Consider the following 16,979-nt stretch of genomic DNA (forward strand, 5'->3'; position numbering starts at 1 on the left):
TAATGGCGACATAAGTTCTTCTGGCTCGGGGACTGGTTATTTGTGTTTGTTCCATCACTCTCCTCTTCATACTCAGACAACACACCATACTACAAACTACCACCGAAACACGCAATAGTAATTACATCCCTCCACATAGGGTTGACGTCAGGAAAGGCATCCATCCGTAAAACAGGGTCAGTCAACATGTGTGATACGGTTCGCATCCGCGGCCCCACAAGGTGTGGCAAAAGGCGGTAGAAAAAAGAAGAAGAAGAATAATGCAGACATTTCAATATTTGCTGAAAGGAACTGAAGGCAATATGAAATCACGGAAGTACAGCAACTATCATGTCAGTGATATTTGCATTGAAGAACTGGTCATTACAATAACGTAAGCAGTAGTAATATAATATTATTCTCCACTTCACTAAAGAAATCTGTACTTCATCGAAAGATTAAATTTACCGAGTATAAAGATAATATTCAACATGGATATTTTACCTTCAGTGAACGCAGGCCGATAATATTATGAGTAGGCGGCCGTGGCCTTGAGCCAACCAATCACAGAACAGCGCTCAAGAAGCACATCGCTCCAAAATCAAACCGATTTGATTCTTGAGGGAGGAGCGGAGAGAAGAGGGATGAGTGAAGTGCCGGCATGAACGCTACTATTGAAATGTATGGGTTTGTTTTGCATCTCTCAGCTTCCTGTGTGAAGACACAGGAGTGATGAGCGCTGAGCGAGGAGTAATCCACTCGGCATGTTCGTACCCTTAGACGGGTTGCGCTGAGAAACATGTTGCGTGCGACCGTCCGGTTATTACCTGTTCGTATTCTGACGTATATTCTGACGTAACCTTCCTGCAGGTAATAATGCCCCTGTGAAAATCAGTTAGTAGATACCCCATTCATCACTAATGTATGTGGGACATTTATAAGTAGAAAGTACGGCGCTCGCGGTCCGCCTAGTATATACAATTACTACTTGCATAGTGTATCGACGGTTTTCACTCCCTCTTCTAAGCTGGAGTTTCATTAGACTTATAATTTTTTTAAATGAGAATAAACTATCCTTACCTGGTATTTGTTCTCACTCCTAATGAAATTGCTCTGGTTGATCTCGCACATTTTCAAGAGGTTTAACATTAATTATCTTCGGGGGCCGATGACCTCGATGTTAGGCCCCTTAAAACAACAAGCATCATCATCATCAATTATCTTCGATCCCTAAATACTATTTTTGTACCGATATAAATAGGGCCTACTACTAAGTTAATCAAAATGACCTACAGCTAGGTTGTTTCTTAATTACTTCCTTGCCCTTATCTATTTCATTATTTGGTATTGCTGATGTGTTAAGCTGTTTCTGGTGTATTTGATCTCAATCCTTTCTTAAACTCCATCGGAAAGCTTGTCTGTTATGTATTAGTGCTTAAAATTTCAAGATCTTATTTGACCAGTTTATACCGAAACTATATTTTTCCTTACTTATTTTTTTACTATTTGTTTTACGTCGCACCGACACAGGTAGGTCTTATGGTGACGATGGGATAGGAAGGGGCTAAGAGTGGGAAGGAAGCAGCCGTGGCCTTAATTAGGGTGCAGCCCTAGCATTGCCTGGTGTGAAAATAGGAAACCACGGAAAAAACATCATTAGGGCTGCCGACTATAGGGTTCGAACCCAATATTTCCTCAATGCAAGCTCATAGCAGCGCGCCCCAAACCAACTCCCTAACTTTTTTCTTACGTGATTGGATTATTATTATTATTATTATTATTATTATTATTATTATTATTATTATTCTTTCGAATGGGCCACCAGAGGACCACGTGCCAATTTCAATTCCTTCTTCTTTGTTCTTTCCTTTTCTTCCAGTACGCTTTCATCTGTTCACTATATTTCTTCTTTCTGTCTTCAGACCACTTTGAACCAGTCTTTTTTACTTTCCTACCTTGGAATTCTTCTATTTTCAATACTTTTTTCCCGAAAGCCTTCTCTATTATTTATTTCTTTTGTTGTTATATTGTTTTTTTCTAAATCCTTTCTTACTTCATTGACCCAGCTTGTCGTTGATTTCTTATCCCACAAATATCTGAAAATCTTACTGGTTAATCTACTATCTTGCATTCGATATAAATGTCAAAAAAACATGTCTCCTTTTCCTCATTACATCTGATATATTTTCTATTTTTTGATATATTTCAGCATTACTTCGTAATTTCCAACCTTCTGCTGTGTTTTGTGGGCCTAATATTTTCCTCATGATTCGCCTTTCTAGTATTTCTAGTTTATCTAAATTATAGTTTAATGCCAGACATTCGCTTGCATATAGGCATTCTGGCTTCACTACTGTGTTGTAATGCCTTATTTTTGCATTTTTGGATAGGCATCTTTTATTGTAGATATCTTTGGTGACACCATAAGCTCTCTCCATTTTATGTACCCTCACCTCTACTGCAGATTTTTCTAAACCATTTTCTTGGATTATTTCCCCTAGATATTTGAATTTTTTTACCCTCTCTATTTGGCCAATATCTGTTTTCAGAAATTTTGGTGCATCCCAAATATTTGTTAAAAATTTTGTTTTTTCTGCAGAAATTCTTAAGCCAGTTCTGCTGGCGATTCTTTCCAAGACATTTACTTGGGTTATAGCAGATGTCACATTTTCAGAAAGTATTGCAAAGTCATCTGCAAATGCAAGACAATTTATTTCGATCCTTTTGTTTCCTCTTCCTAACCTTATCGGTGAAATGTTGAGTTCAATAAGTTTTTCGTTCCAAATTCTCACTATTTTCTCTAGGACACAGTTAAAAAGAATTGGGGATAGTCCGTCACCTTGTCGTACACCAGTTTTTATTTTGAAAGGCTGTGATATCTCTCCCAGAAATTTCACTTTAGAGACTGTGTCTGTAAGTGTTTCACGGATTAGATTTGCCAGTTTAGACTTTATGCCAAATTCTCGAATTATTTTATATATAGTTTCTCTGTCAACAGAATCAAAAGCCTTTTTGAAATCTACAAACATGACTACAATGTCCTTTGAATTAAGTAACCTGTGGCGAATTATTGACTTAAGATTAAATATTTGTTCTGAACATGATCTTCCTTTCCTGAAACCACCTTGATATTCACCTAAATGATTGTCTAGTGTTGTTTCTACTCTGTTTAATAAAATCTTGGAAAATATTTTATATGCCACTGCTAATAAAGATACTCCTCTGTAGTTATTAACGTCCTGTTTATTACCTTTTTTGTGGAGTGGATGTATCAAGGCTACTTTCCATTCCTCAGGAATTTTTTCAGTTTTTCAGATTTCTTCAAAGAGTAATTGTAGCTCATTTGCTATATTTGGCAAGGACCACTTCAAAAGTTCCGCTGTAATAGAATCTTCTCCGCTAGCTTTGTTGTTTTTGAGGGTTTTAATTACTTCTTCAATTCTAATTTATGACTTGGTTCAGGACAGTTCAAAAGTTGATCAAAATATCTTGCTAATATCTCACAATTTTCAGTATTGCTTAGTCCAATTCTGCCGTTTTCATCCTTGAAACTAACATTTGTAGTTTGGTACCCCTTTAATTCATTCTTAAAAGTCTGATGAAAGTCACGGGTGTTATTTTTTTATAAAGTTTTTGTCCATTGCTATAAGTTTCTTCTTTTGAAAGGCTCGTTTAGTACTTCTGATTATCCTTGCTGTTTCCTTCCTTTGTTGGTTAAACTGATCAAAATCTTCAATTTTCTTTGAGCATTTCCATTTTTTCCATGTTTTAGCTTTAAAAATCAAGGTTATATTTTTTTGGATTTTTTTCTTGTCTTAAATGAAAGATATCAACAAAACCAGTGGCTCAGCGACAGTACAAGATTTCAGGTACAGTAGTTTAATACAATTTTACAAGTGTTATTTGAGCACACCCAAAAGTTAAGGAGACAAGTCTCCTCATTTCATTTACAGAGTATATCTACAAGAATAGGAAGAGCATCTAGGAGACTGAGCTCCGAACCTAATACCATTACAACCCGAGTATCTTTTGCTCACCGAAAATTTACAGTTTCCAGGCCTCTTGAGGCACAACCTACATTTAATAGTTCGAACAGATTTCACTGTCTTCAACACTCAACGGTTTAACCACTTAACAGAAAAGTTTTACAGGAGTATAGAATACTCATTCTACCGGGCCTTGATGGAAAGGAAAAAAGCAGGTTAAAGTTACTGGCCCAAAAATCAAAATGATGCGAAGTTAGAAATTTGTTCTCCTAGAAATGTGCACACAAGATTAAAACTCTATTTGGGCTTCTGGGCCAAAATTACAGAGGCTAATCCTATTCTACTGAGGTGACTAGAAGGAGAAAATTTAAGTTACAAGGCTACAGATAGGAAACGGTTACAAAAACATAGTCACCTCAAATACAAGTTGATAGGGAAGTCGAGAAGGTGTCACACTCTCTATTCCCGAATTTCGGCTAAGTTTGCTAGGCTAGTTTGAGATTTACATTGGAAGATGAAGTTTGCATCATTGAAATTTGGAAATTAAAGGTTACATAATTAAAGACAGGAAACCTTCCCCTCGGGTTAGCTTTCAGAGGCTAGCACCTAGTTAGTACATGGCTGCCATTACCTTATTGCGCTGGACTGCTCGATGAAGGGCGAAACGCCCCCGACTCCACTATTAGCACACACTCAGTACACCTAGTACCTAGGGAGATGTTTTCATTCCCCTTCCCGAAGGGAACGGGCGGGCCACCTAGAGGGTGACGCCCTCTTTCAGGTCAGGATCAGTACACTCGACGATCAAGAAGACAAGGTAGCTCGAAAAAATTGCCAGCTTTTATACACGAGAGGAAAGTTTGAGAGAGATCTGGACTAAGGCCCGACACCCAGCCAGATTTTTATTGGATAATTAAACATGTAGAAGAAAGCGCCGATTGGTTGAAAATTAAATTCAGGAAATTTCCAATTGGTTAATTTTGAAGTTGGTGGAAAGAGGACGAAGTGTTGACAACTGTGAAACACAAAAAACAAAAACAAATCTACTCAGTTTAGGAAACCTTAAAATAACATATTACGTTATCACTTTAGTAACGACATCTGTTGACCAACGTCCAAACTTCTTGCACTAGTGATTTCAAGTTTTAAGACTAAGATGTCAGTTCACAAGGCGCTTGATTTGAATGCACGGATGCGGGTGTACCCTCGCGGTACAATTATTATTATTATTATTATTATTATTATTATTATTATTATTATTATTATTATTATTATTATTATTATTATTAACACCGAGTGGAATAGGCGCCCATGTTAATGCGCTACGGCTATGAAACCAAGCTCTGCATTCGGGAGACGAGTGGGTTCGAACCCCGTCGTCGGCTGTCCCGAGAATGGTTTTCTGTGGTTTCCCATTTTCACTTCCAGGCAAATGCCGGGACAGTTCCTATTCATAATCCACAGCATATGTCTTCCACTTCCTTAGCCAATTTCATTCATCAGCATTCGTTTCAACTTCGTTACGTCCTCGAGTGAAGTTGACGTCAGGAAGGGCATTCGCTCGTAAAAGCAAGGCATATAATTTCATCTCACTTCATACCCGACCCCCAATCAGAAAACAGTGAGCACAGGCACAGGCGAGAGTAAAGTGTAGCTTCCACCGAAGTCCCAGTCAACAACCATGGCTGTGACAATATGGAAGTTGCTGGGGTATGGGTAGTGCTGAGTAATGACATTCAGAGCACGACTAGTGCACAGTGTTATGAAAGGTGCTGCTCATAGGGTCAGTCGTGCTGCAATAGTACTTTCTGACCCAGTGAGGAAAGCAATGGCAAACTACCTCACTCCTCATCTTGCCTCGTATGCCTCATTTTGGTGCTGCCATTGGTTTTTGGGGTTTCCATATAACCGCATAACCTTTGGTGGTGCTATTTGAGGATCCAACCAGCCTCTGGGCTGATGACCTAACAGACACAGACATAGAGTGAACGAATGGCGTCATAATGGACGATTGTCACATCAACAAATGAATGTTGTATGCTGAGTATTTAGCCCGAGTGCTGGTTTGATCCTCAACAGCTCCAGCAACAGCTGACATACAGTAGATGTCCTAGGCGTCACTGAAGAGACATATGAGCGAAATTCGTTCGTAAAAGCAAGTCATATAATTTCATCTCACTTCATACCCGACCCCCTATCAGAAAACAGTGAGCACAGGCACAGGCGAGAGTAAAGTGTAGCTTCCACCGAAGTCCCAGTCAACAACCATGGCTGTGACAATTAGGAGTGATATAATTCCCCTTTGTTTTCCACACCGAGCCAGAAGTTGCTATTTCACGTCAGTCTGTTAAGCTTACTGAGACGCACGCACCAACCGACCCTATGAGTGACATTTTCACACCATTCCTAACAGGGATTGGTTGCATAAGGAAGGGCGATACTAGCGTTACTCATGCCTCAGTCACTTTCATATTGTCAAACTCCTAGCCCTTTACTATCCCATCGTCGCGAGAGGACGTATCTGTGTCGGTGGGACGTAAAGGTCTGCATACACCAATGCGGGACGCGAGAAGCGGGAGCGGGATCGAAACCTACAATCCCGCGGTCGCTGCGAAGTTCGTCCTTGTCTCCACACCGGAGCGGAGAACAGTAGCTGAAATGGATTCGTCTGATGAAGAAATGTTTCTACTTCTAGCAGTGGCGGCTCCTTGGTTGCATTGTCAGCGTACTGACCTTCGATTCAGAGGGCATCGGTTCGACTCTGTAGTATCTTCAGTTTCTGAGGTGTGAGTATCCTCATTAAAGGCATTCAACCCCTTTTTCACCCCTCCTATTGGGATTTTCTGAAAACAGAAAAATACCTGTTTCTTTATTTTTAAAGGAGATTCTACACCTCCGTACAGGCCATGAAGGTCCTTGGAGGAGTGGAAGGTAAAGGCTTCCACCATTGTTAACCGCGGCACGTGATGGGGTGGAGTGGTTAGCTCTACGCCCGACCGCCTTTACCCCCAGGAATTAACCTGGTACTCATTTTTTCGTGTAAACTGAGAGAACCTCAGGGCCATATGCACCTCCGGAAGTGGAAATCTCGTTTCTTAAATTTTATGACTTCCTGACGGGGATTCGAACCCACGTCCTTCCGGGCTAACCGCCTCGGCCAGGCAGCCCCTATGAATAGTATTCAGTATTTTTATATTCATTACGAATTAAGCCTCACTAGCTAACAGGGGACAAAATTTGTCTTGAATGTATTTTAATTAATAAGGACTATTTTATTAAGAAGGGTGACAAATGTCTGATAAAATTCACCTTTATACACTTTCAAGAATAATTCCTACCTCTATTCACTCCAAATTGGACTTTACCCGTTAACATAAAAATCAGGAATTTCTGCAACATTATACAGCAACTCTTGAACGTAAAACATAAAAACTTATCATTCTGTTATAAAATACTCTTCCCACATCAACTCCATCAATATTCTGATCTATACTGATTGACTAGTTCATGAACTTGCGATTAAAGCAGTAAAGCGTGCTTAGAAGAAGTTCTTCTTTTGAATAGGTTCATGCAGAAAGGGCCTTGGTCCAAAAGAGTAATTTTTCAGGAAAACATAAAAAATAATATTTTGGACCAATATATCACTCTAATCACATTTTGAACACGTGCATTAGGTAGGTTACAGCTCGGTTATAGATGTGTAGGAACATGTCGATGTTCAACTACGTATTTTTCCATTTAGAGGCTGTAAAAGTCACTGGACTGAGGCCGCTTTTGCATAAATCATCACAAATTTTTATAGGAATGCAGTAAAATTATTTAAAAATATCAAGGTTAACACAATCGTGTATTTTAAAATGTTATAAAATCATATACATTAATTATTTCTCATAGTTATTGTTTACTGTACGTTCTCAACTTTTCTGAGTCACTGGACTGAAGCTTGGATTCAATTCGCAGATAGCAGAACAGGCCAGAGCCCGCGACTGAGCGCCTTTATCCTAAAATAATGTTGATCGACTCTTCATTTACTGACTACCATGAAGCCGGCCTGAAGCCTTTCCAGCACGAATACATGCATTTCAGACTGTACAACACGCTGATATGTGAACATTAAAAAAAAATTATGAATGTGTGTGCAGTCCGTCAGCGATGCCGCTGGTGGGATCCTCAACAGCTCCGCCATCAGCTGTCATAGATGGCCTAGGCATCACTGAAGAGGCGTACTAGGGAAATGAGGAGTGAGGTAGTTTCCCGGTGTTTTCCTCATAAAAATTTAAAAAAAATGAAAACAAGTAGACTGAGGCCCTTTCTAAAGGCTGCCCGGCCGAGACGATAAAGGCGTGCTCGATTCCCTGTCAGGAAGTCGAGACATTTAATAAACGAGATTTCCACTTGCAGAGGTACACATTGCCCTGAGGTTCACTCAGCCTACATCGAAAATGAGTACCAGGTTAATTCCTGGGGCAAAGGCGGCCGGCCACCAAGTGCCGAGGGTACGCGGATAGTGGAAGCCTTTACCTTCCACCTCTCCGCGGGCCTTCATGACCTGTACGGAGAAGACTTTGAATTGCTTTATTTTAAGCTCCCAACTTTTCTGAGTCACTGGACTGAGGCCCCTTCTGCACAAATCACCGATAGAGAGCAGAACCTAGATTTTATCGAGAACAGGATAGAGTATGCGACTGAACGCCTTTTTCCTTGAACAGTGTTGATCGACTCCTCATTTACTGACTTCCATGAAGCCGGACCGAAGCGTTTTCATCAAGAATACATTCATTTAGGAGTGTACAACACACTGTTCTGAAAACGTCATTTTCGTATTTAAAAAAAATGGACTGAGGCCCTTTCTGCATGAAGCGATTCTTTTGAAGTAGGCCAATACGTCTAATAATAGCTAAAATAACAGTAGGAATTATGCTTATTTTTCAGAGGGGAATTGTGTTAAAAAATGCGCGATCCACATTTGCATTTTGAAATATAATGCTTTTTAATAAGTATTACTAAAAAGGGTTGTTTATTTCTGCTTCTTAACTGAAAAAAGTTAGTTGAACAGTAACAGCACTGGGTGGTTCATAGACATCTAGCAGGTAGTTTCGCTGATACTTAAATTGAATTACCTACCCTAAATATACATGTACTATTTTCTGAAAAAGCCTCGATTTCTTATTCATCTCTTTATACAAGAGTATTTTTATCCAAGAACGATTTACAGTAATTGATAGGTAGCTATCGAGGGCGACGAATGGAAAGAAAGTACTGTGATGGCATTTGCTACAGTATATTGACTTGCAACAACTGAAAGTTAAAGGTGAGCACAAAGTAATAAATAGTAAAAGCAAACAATGGATTGCTTTCAATTTTACTGTGCTCAGTATTTAAATATAAGTTATTATATTTGTTAGTCTATAAAGGACTGAATATTTTATCTCACAACCTTCGTTCATTACATGTGACACTACGGAATTTGCAACTTTAAATATAAATACAAAAGGTTCCCGTAAGCACAAAATTGTCCCAGAAAAGCAACAACCAGTTCGCCATAAAACGTGAATTACCCATCTGGCTCCGTTCGAACAAATCCCACCGCGCCGAGCCATCTATTGGACTTCATGTGTGTGGAGCATCGCGGGGCCGATTAGACTCGAGCCGTTTGTTGGCGTCACCATGTGTGGAATCCGCGATCCAAACTGCTGTCAGTATTCAAGGAGACACCGGGTCGTCAACACGTCTGCCGTAAAATGTTCAGTTCTACTAGCGGGCGTGATTTCGTACTTCATGTGATTGAGAGATATCGTAATCTTCCTTGTCTTTGGCAAGTAAGTCATGCAGATTATCAGTTCCTGACCAACTAGTGCAGTTACTTAAAATGAAATATCCTGAAGCGAAGTGGGAAACTTGCTTCTATGCCGAGTCGTACAACAAAGAACTTAGAAAGGTAAGTGTCGCAATTCCACGTGACAATTTCAGTGTTTCATCTTTTGTTGTTCCTTCTTCCTCCAACATTCCTTCATCTGCCCTCTATGCCTCCTTTTCCTCTCTTCGAAGCATTTTGATCCTGTATTTTCCCCCTCCTGACCTTGGAATCCTTCTGTTTTTAACACTTTCTTTCTAAAAATCTCTCTCTGTGTTTCTTCTTCTTCTTCTTCTTCTTCTTCTTCTTCTTATGTTGTTTCTTTCCAAATCATTCTTGAATTCATGAATCTAGGTTGTTGTTGACTTCTTGTCCAAAGATATTTGAAGATCTGTTTGGTTAATCTGTTGTCATCCATTCTGTATAAATGTCCAAAAAATATCAGCAGCCTCTTCCGCATTGTATCTGTTATGTTTTCTATGTTCCGAAATATTTCATCATTACTTCTTGATTTCCAGAGGTACGTAAATCATATCGGACCGAGTATTTATCGTATAATTTTTCTCTCCAGTATTCTAATTTATTCAGCTTGTAATTAAGTACTCGCGTATTATTATTATTATTATTATTATTATTATTATTATTATTATTATTATTATTATTATTATTATTATTATTATTATTCCTAGGCTCGCCTGGTGCCTATGATCGTTAATGCTTTAAGTCTATATGGTCTGACGTCGTGGTTAACCGGTCCGAGTGTCACTGTTCGAAAAAATCTTCACCATCCGAATGTTGTCCGGCAGGGTGGGTGAAGTGGTGGTGTACACTTTCTAATCATTAGATTGCGTGCCAGATGTCCGGATTCAATTCCAAACCCATCCGCAGTGTTCATATGGGCTGTTGATCATTCGTCCGTCGGATGGAGACGTTCGGCCTTAAGCAGACCCGTTGATACCATTCGACAGGAGTAGGCTGTGTGCCGACACCAGGTTGCACCTTCTCTACTGTCTATATCACGTCATTCTTATCATCTCATTCATTCTTCTGGTGTGGCTTACGTAAGGAAGGGCAAACGGTCATATAATCTCGCTATGGAGATTCATCTCACTTAATTCCCAACCCCGTACAGAAAAGGGACAAGGGGTGGATACACGCACATTATTATTATTATTATTATTATTATTATTATTATTATTATTATTATTATTATTATTATTATTATTATTATTATTATTATTATTTACGAACTGGTTTGTATGGTATTATCCGTATATATACTGTTAAGACATTGTCTGCAGGATATCTAATATAAAAGAATATTTTATTGATTTCGTCAGTTTCTTATATTTCCTTTTGAGGTAAACCCAGGATTCGTGTGGGGAATGTATTGCCGAAAAAAAAAAAAAAAAAAACCCGGACGGTTCGATGGCATCATTTTCTCAAGAAATCATCAGTGATAGGCTTCCTATTTTTTACACCGAAACTGGAGTACTGAATAATCACTTAGGCTTACGAACTGAGAAATATCATATTTTTGCATCTGAATTCCTTCTTCGGACAGGTAGAATTCACCCTTTAGGTTAAAGAATTTCTCTAACCCGAATTATTATTATTATTATTATTATTATTATTATTATTATTATTATTATTATTATTATTATTATTATTATTATTATTATTATTATTATTATTGTTGTCCGACTCCTTGGCTGAATGATCAGCGTTGGGGCCTTCGGTTCAGAGGATCCCGGGTTTGATCCCCGCCGGGTCGGGGTTATTAATCGCGCCTGATTAATTCTTCTGGCTCGAGGACTGGTTGTTTGTGTTTGTTCCAACACTCTCCTCTTCATATTCAGACAACACACCACACTACCGACCGCCATAAAAACACGCAAAAGAGAATACATCCCTCCACATAGGGTTGGCGTCGGGAAAGACATCGACCGTAACACGGGGCCAAATGCACACATGGGCGACCAAGTTCGCACCCGCAACCCCACATGTGTGGGAAAAGCGGTAACATATTATTATTATTATTATTATTATTATTATTATTATTATTATTATTATTATTATTATTATTATTATTATTATTTAGAAAATAATTTACCCTGCGCACTACCTTATGGCTAAATATCTGCATTTTCGTAGGTGTACAGGTATATATACTGTATTTCTGCTACAGAAATAGAAACTTTGCCATCGTGCATCACTCTAGACATCTCAGACCGAGCTCGATAGCTGCAGTCGCTTAAGTGCGGCCAGTATCCGGTATTCGGGAGATAGTGGATTCGAACCACAATGTCGGCAGTCCTGAAGATGGTTTTCCGTGGTTTCCCAATTTCACAAGAGGCAAATACTGGGGCTGTACCTTAATTAAGGCCACGGCCGCTTCCTTCCCACTCCTAGCCCTTTCCTGACCTATCTGTGTCGTTGCGACGTAAAGCCACTAGCAAAAAAACTGATCTAAAAGATTTAGCTACCTGAGTAAATTTCCTTCTTTTAGCCAACCATTTATTTTGCCATTTGCGCCTCGATTTTTTCTTTCAATTGAATAACACAGCCACAGCAGCAGTTGAAGTATTGAATTCTTTTTCGTCCATGTTCAGAACGTGTGAACTTAACAAGCAGACAAGCATTCTGCCTGAAAGCTAGCTGACTCTGCTCAGGAATCGGCTGTACGCAATAAAACGAACAAATACAATTTATAAATATGTCATTGTAGTGTTCGCAGTGGAAACAACCGGAGCGTTGTGCAAGCAGGTCAAGACCATAAAAACTAGTTCAGGGCATAAATACTTTGCGACATTTAATTAAATGTTTCGTATTCTGTTCGCTTCTTTCTTTGAATATACAGGTTTTTTTCTCAAATTCCTTTGTAAACATTTTTTGCTTATAGTCTTGATTTACTTTAACATTATGTTGAGTTAGATCCTCTTTGAGATGTGATTGTGATTCGGGAGATAGTGGGTTCGAACCCCACTGTCGGCAGCCTGAAGATGGTTTTCCGTGGTTTCCCATTTTCACACCATGCAAATGCTGGGCCTGTACCTTAATTAAGGCGACGGCCGCTTTTTTCCCATTCCTAGGCCTTTCCTGTCCCATCGTCGCCATAAGACCTATCTGTGTCGGTGCGACGTAAAAAAAAATAGCAAAAAAAAGATGTGATTGTGAAAAATATGACCTTTGTAATTGTCAAGTGCTGTTAGAAATTGAGGGATTTTTTCGAAAAAATGGCATTGATTCAAAGTCAAGTTCTGTGTCAAGCATGAAGAAACCGTCTATAGTCCCCACGCATGAAGACACCTGGAAGTTCTATCAGCAAAAGAAAGTGGTCATTATCCGTGAAGCTCAAGAAAAGAAAAATTAACACATGTCACTTCGCTTGAAAATTCCAGATTACAAGCATACTGAGTGGTCTAGCCGCCCCTTGCGTACCCTGGAGCTCTGTCCACTGCCCATCTCCGACCGCGTCCCTGCACCTCCTGATCAGGGGCGTAACCGCAGGTCGCCTACGGGTGTCAAATCAAAAGACCTGCATCTGGCGAGCCGAACTTGCCCTCGGACACTCCCGGCACAAAAAGCCATATGCCATTTCATTTCAGGGGCGTAACGTCAGGGCCTGCAATGCAGGCGGGCCTTGGCCTTTAAGGGGCCCGCAGACCCCTCGAGAAAAATAAAAAGAATATATATCTAGCCTAATGTCACTCTGCGCGGAAATGGTCAGGGCGATTTTGGAGAATCAGTCGAAATAGTTTCGTAGTTTACAAATTGTGCGTAGAAGAATTGCCACTTGGTTGCATCTAACAGCAGTTTATTTTCTTGAGTGTAACGCAGCACAGCTCTGCCAACACCGCAACACGCTCCCTAGAAGAGATCTGCACCAAATTATTTAAAAATAATTGCACCAGTGAAAATTGATACCAAAATATCTTATTACAGTTAGAAAATTTTATTTCCTTGTCGTGTAGTGCACCTGAGATAGTATTCTGCACACATTTGGAAGAACATTTAATTGTTGTCACACATTTATTCGACAACAGTGCATGATGCCAATAAGAAAATAAGTTGGTGTAGTAACAATCAGTCAACTCAGTTTCGAAAGATTTCCCCTTGCGTGGAATTAATAATAGGCTTTATCTGTTGTGCGGTCTGATATTTTTTCAAACTTTATTTGAACAGTTTTTTTTATTTAATTTGTTCGTATAATTTTCTGTGTTGTAATCGAATAAATTATTATAACTGAGACTTTGTTATTGCTTACAAAGTTTAGTTCTCTGGTTACTGAAAAATGAAACCAATCTTAAGTAGGAACAACTAAGTAGTGCATGGTTGGCAGTTCAGCGGCTTAGCCGTTAAACAACGGAGGACCGAGCTCGATAGCTGCAATCGCTTAAGTGCGGCCAGTATCCAGTATTCGGGAGATAGTAGGTTCGAACCCCACTGTCGGCAGACCTGAAGATGGTTTTCCGTGGTTTCCCCATTTTCACACCAGGCAAATGCTGGGGATGTACCTTAATTAAGGCCACGAGCGTTTCCTTCCTACTCCTAGGCCTGTCCTATCCCATCGTCGCCACCTTCTCCTTGTCACCCTCCTGTGGCTGGTGTGAATGCACTTCGAAATTCCTGGTTCATGGGCGCCCGCAAGGGGGGGGGGGGCAAGGGGGGGGCCTGGAATTCTAAAAAGTTGATGTTTAATTGTTTAATATCATACCAGATTATTTCATAAACTGAACTTACTGACAGTCATCTAGCATCTGTTATATTCGCAAATTTCTGTAAACAATTTAATGTTGCTGACGTTATATTGGTATTTATATTCAAGAACATTATCCATGTGCACCCCCCCCCCCCCTGGAAAAGATCCTGCGGGCGCCCATGACATGGTTGGATCTAATATATAGCAAGGTCTGTTAGGACCTGGAGTCAGGATATGCAACATACCTACACGCTGGAAAGAATACTGTAACTATACTAGGTATAGCGACTTTGAGAATAGAAACTTTCACGCCATGAATATTGTACGGTACCTGCCCAAAAGCATCCATTCATGCAGTAGCGTAGCCAGGATCGGCCGATGTCTATGAATGTTTATTTAATTTATTGTCAGTTCCTATTTATTTTCTTTTTGTAGAATCTCCATGTGGCAGTCTAACCCCCAGTAACCCCAGCTACGCCCCTGAATTCACGGTAAAAGCAAAGCAAAGCAAATACTCTATTACCAATACCCGACAGCTCCATCTCAAGAGCATTTAGTGGAGTGCGAACAGCGACGGCGGTGACATGCAAGCTCGGGAACTGCATACTCTTTTTTGCTACGGTTCAGACAAATGCCTCTCCAGTCACTGGAAATATTTGGTAAAATAACTGAACAATCATAATAATTAAGAATGTAATTTTAAAATATCGTCCCTGCTCTGGCAAACTAGCGAAACTGACAAACTAAGGAATCTGTAGTTCTGAAGTTCTGGTCTAGATTTTGTTATTTATATATTGTCTACCCTCTGACAAAGTCTCACATTTGCAGCTCATTATGTATGCCTAACACATAAAACCAATAATTAAATATAAAAATTGATTTGACATGAGTAATCACAACTTCTTTCAGCTCTCCTAACCTTTTGACAATTTTCAGATTCGTTAGTTTGCCAGAGCAGGGACGATATGGAATACCTCCTTCATAAGCCTCCTCCATACGAGCATTTTACTAGCTGTGCCTCTCGCAGTCTTAAACATGAAAAGCAGAATTCGTTTGAGGATCCACACAGCTTCCGGGAAGGATACTTAACAACTACCGTACTCTCTCCTCTTCTTCCCAGTTACCTGGGTTCAGAAATTTGTATGGACTTGGCCTGGTTTTACGGCCGGATGACTTTCCCGACACCAACGAATTCACTATAGCGTGTTTCTGTGGTGTTTTGTCGTGTGATGTGCTGTGTGTATTAAGACGAACATAAAATACCCAGCCCCAGAGCTACAGAAATAAACAGATTTCATATGCGATTAAAATCCCTGCTCACCCGGGAATAGTATCGGGGCTTCTTGAACTAAAGTCCAGCACCTGACCGTTCGGTGGTGGTGATTATTGTTTTAAGAAGAAGTACAACTCGACACCCATCCTCTATTAACATTAATCAGAAGGAAAATGGAAAAGGCCGACAATTCGAAGAATGAAAATATCGTCAAAAGATAGGGGTGGGCCACGATGCGCTGACCCCTTAACAACATAGGCTACATGCTTTAATAAGGTTTCGGGAAGGAGAAGCTGTAATTAAGGAATAGGAATTTTGGTCCATTATTTTGTTTCTTCTTTGGTACGGTCTATCTCCCCGGATCTCGCACTGTTATCTCGTATTTGCTGTACCGGTACTTTGAATGTTCTGTTTTACCCTTGAAGACATAAATAAATATAATTGTGTTTACGTAATACATACTGGTGTTACGTGAGGATATTTGCATCAAGTAAGCTACGATGTTCCCTACAAGGAAGAAGTGTTCAGGAATTCCTAAAGTCTCTTTCACAACTTTATGGATGAAGAATTATCATATTTACGTGTTAAATGTGTTCCATAGGTGTTTAGTCCTATGGCAATAATACACTGAAATAAACCTGAAATCGACCGGACTCGAAACTCCTGTCTTACGCTACAGACCCACAACCTCCGAAGTAGGACATTTATGATACTTAACACTGCGGACCCTCAATTTTGAGTGCATTAAGTGTTCAATATTTATTAATATTGTTGGTTTTTGCGTCCCACTAACAGCTCAAGTATTTGATTGACTTCTTACAAAGAAAGGTACCCAACTGTTGCAGCGTACATTTTGAATCTAAGTAGTGGGTTAAATAGACAATATCGAAGTATGCACACCATGCAAATTACAGCTGCTATGGACAAAAAAAACATAGAAGCTACGAGCTGCAAAATATAGACTATGAGTACACATGCAGACAGGAATCCTCGCGCAGATTAGTCCAAACGCGGCTGAATATTGTAGATGGGCGAGCAAATGCATTCAGTAACGTTTAAATACTGGAAATACAGTATATTACGCATCCATGGCAGTTCAAGTGCAGTAGACATGAAGGATGATAAGTAATCCGTGGTCTAGACAAAAACATCTTTCACAGTGAGCACATCGAATGAAGGCAAGCT

General features: G+C 39.7%; 1 protein-coding gene across 1 annotated transcript in view; it reads left to right on the plus strand.

The window, feature by feature from the left end:
- Nucleotides 1-9,691: 9,691 nt before the first annotated feature.
- The window catches only part of LOC136864778 (uncharacterized), a 111,008-nt gene continuing 103,720 nt past the window's right edge, over nucleotides 9,692-16,979 (plus strand). The window contains exon 1 of the mRNA XM_067142157.2: nucleotides 9,692-9,903. Coding sequence (XP_066998258.2) covers nucleotides 9,835-9,903 — 69 coding nt within the window. The 5' untranslated portion in view covers nucleotides 9,692-9,834. The remainder of the gene's footprint in view (nucleotides 9,904-16,979) is intronic.

The sequence above is a fragment of the Anabrus simplex genome, chromosome 2 (assembly GCF_040414725.1).
Source record: "Anabrus simplex isolate iqAnaSimp1 chromosome 2, ASM4041472v1, whole genome shotgun sequence".
In the NCBI taxonomy this organism is placed as follows: Eukaryota; Metazoa; Arthropoda; class Insecta; order Orthoptera; family Tettigoniidae; genus Anabrus; species Anabrus simplex.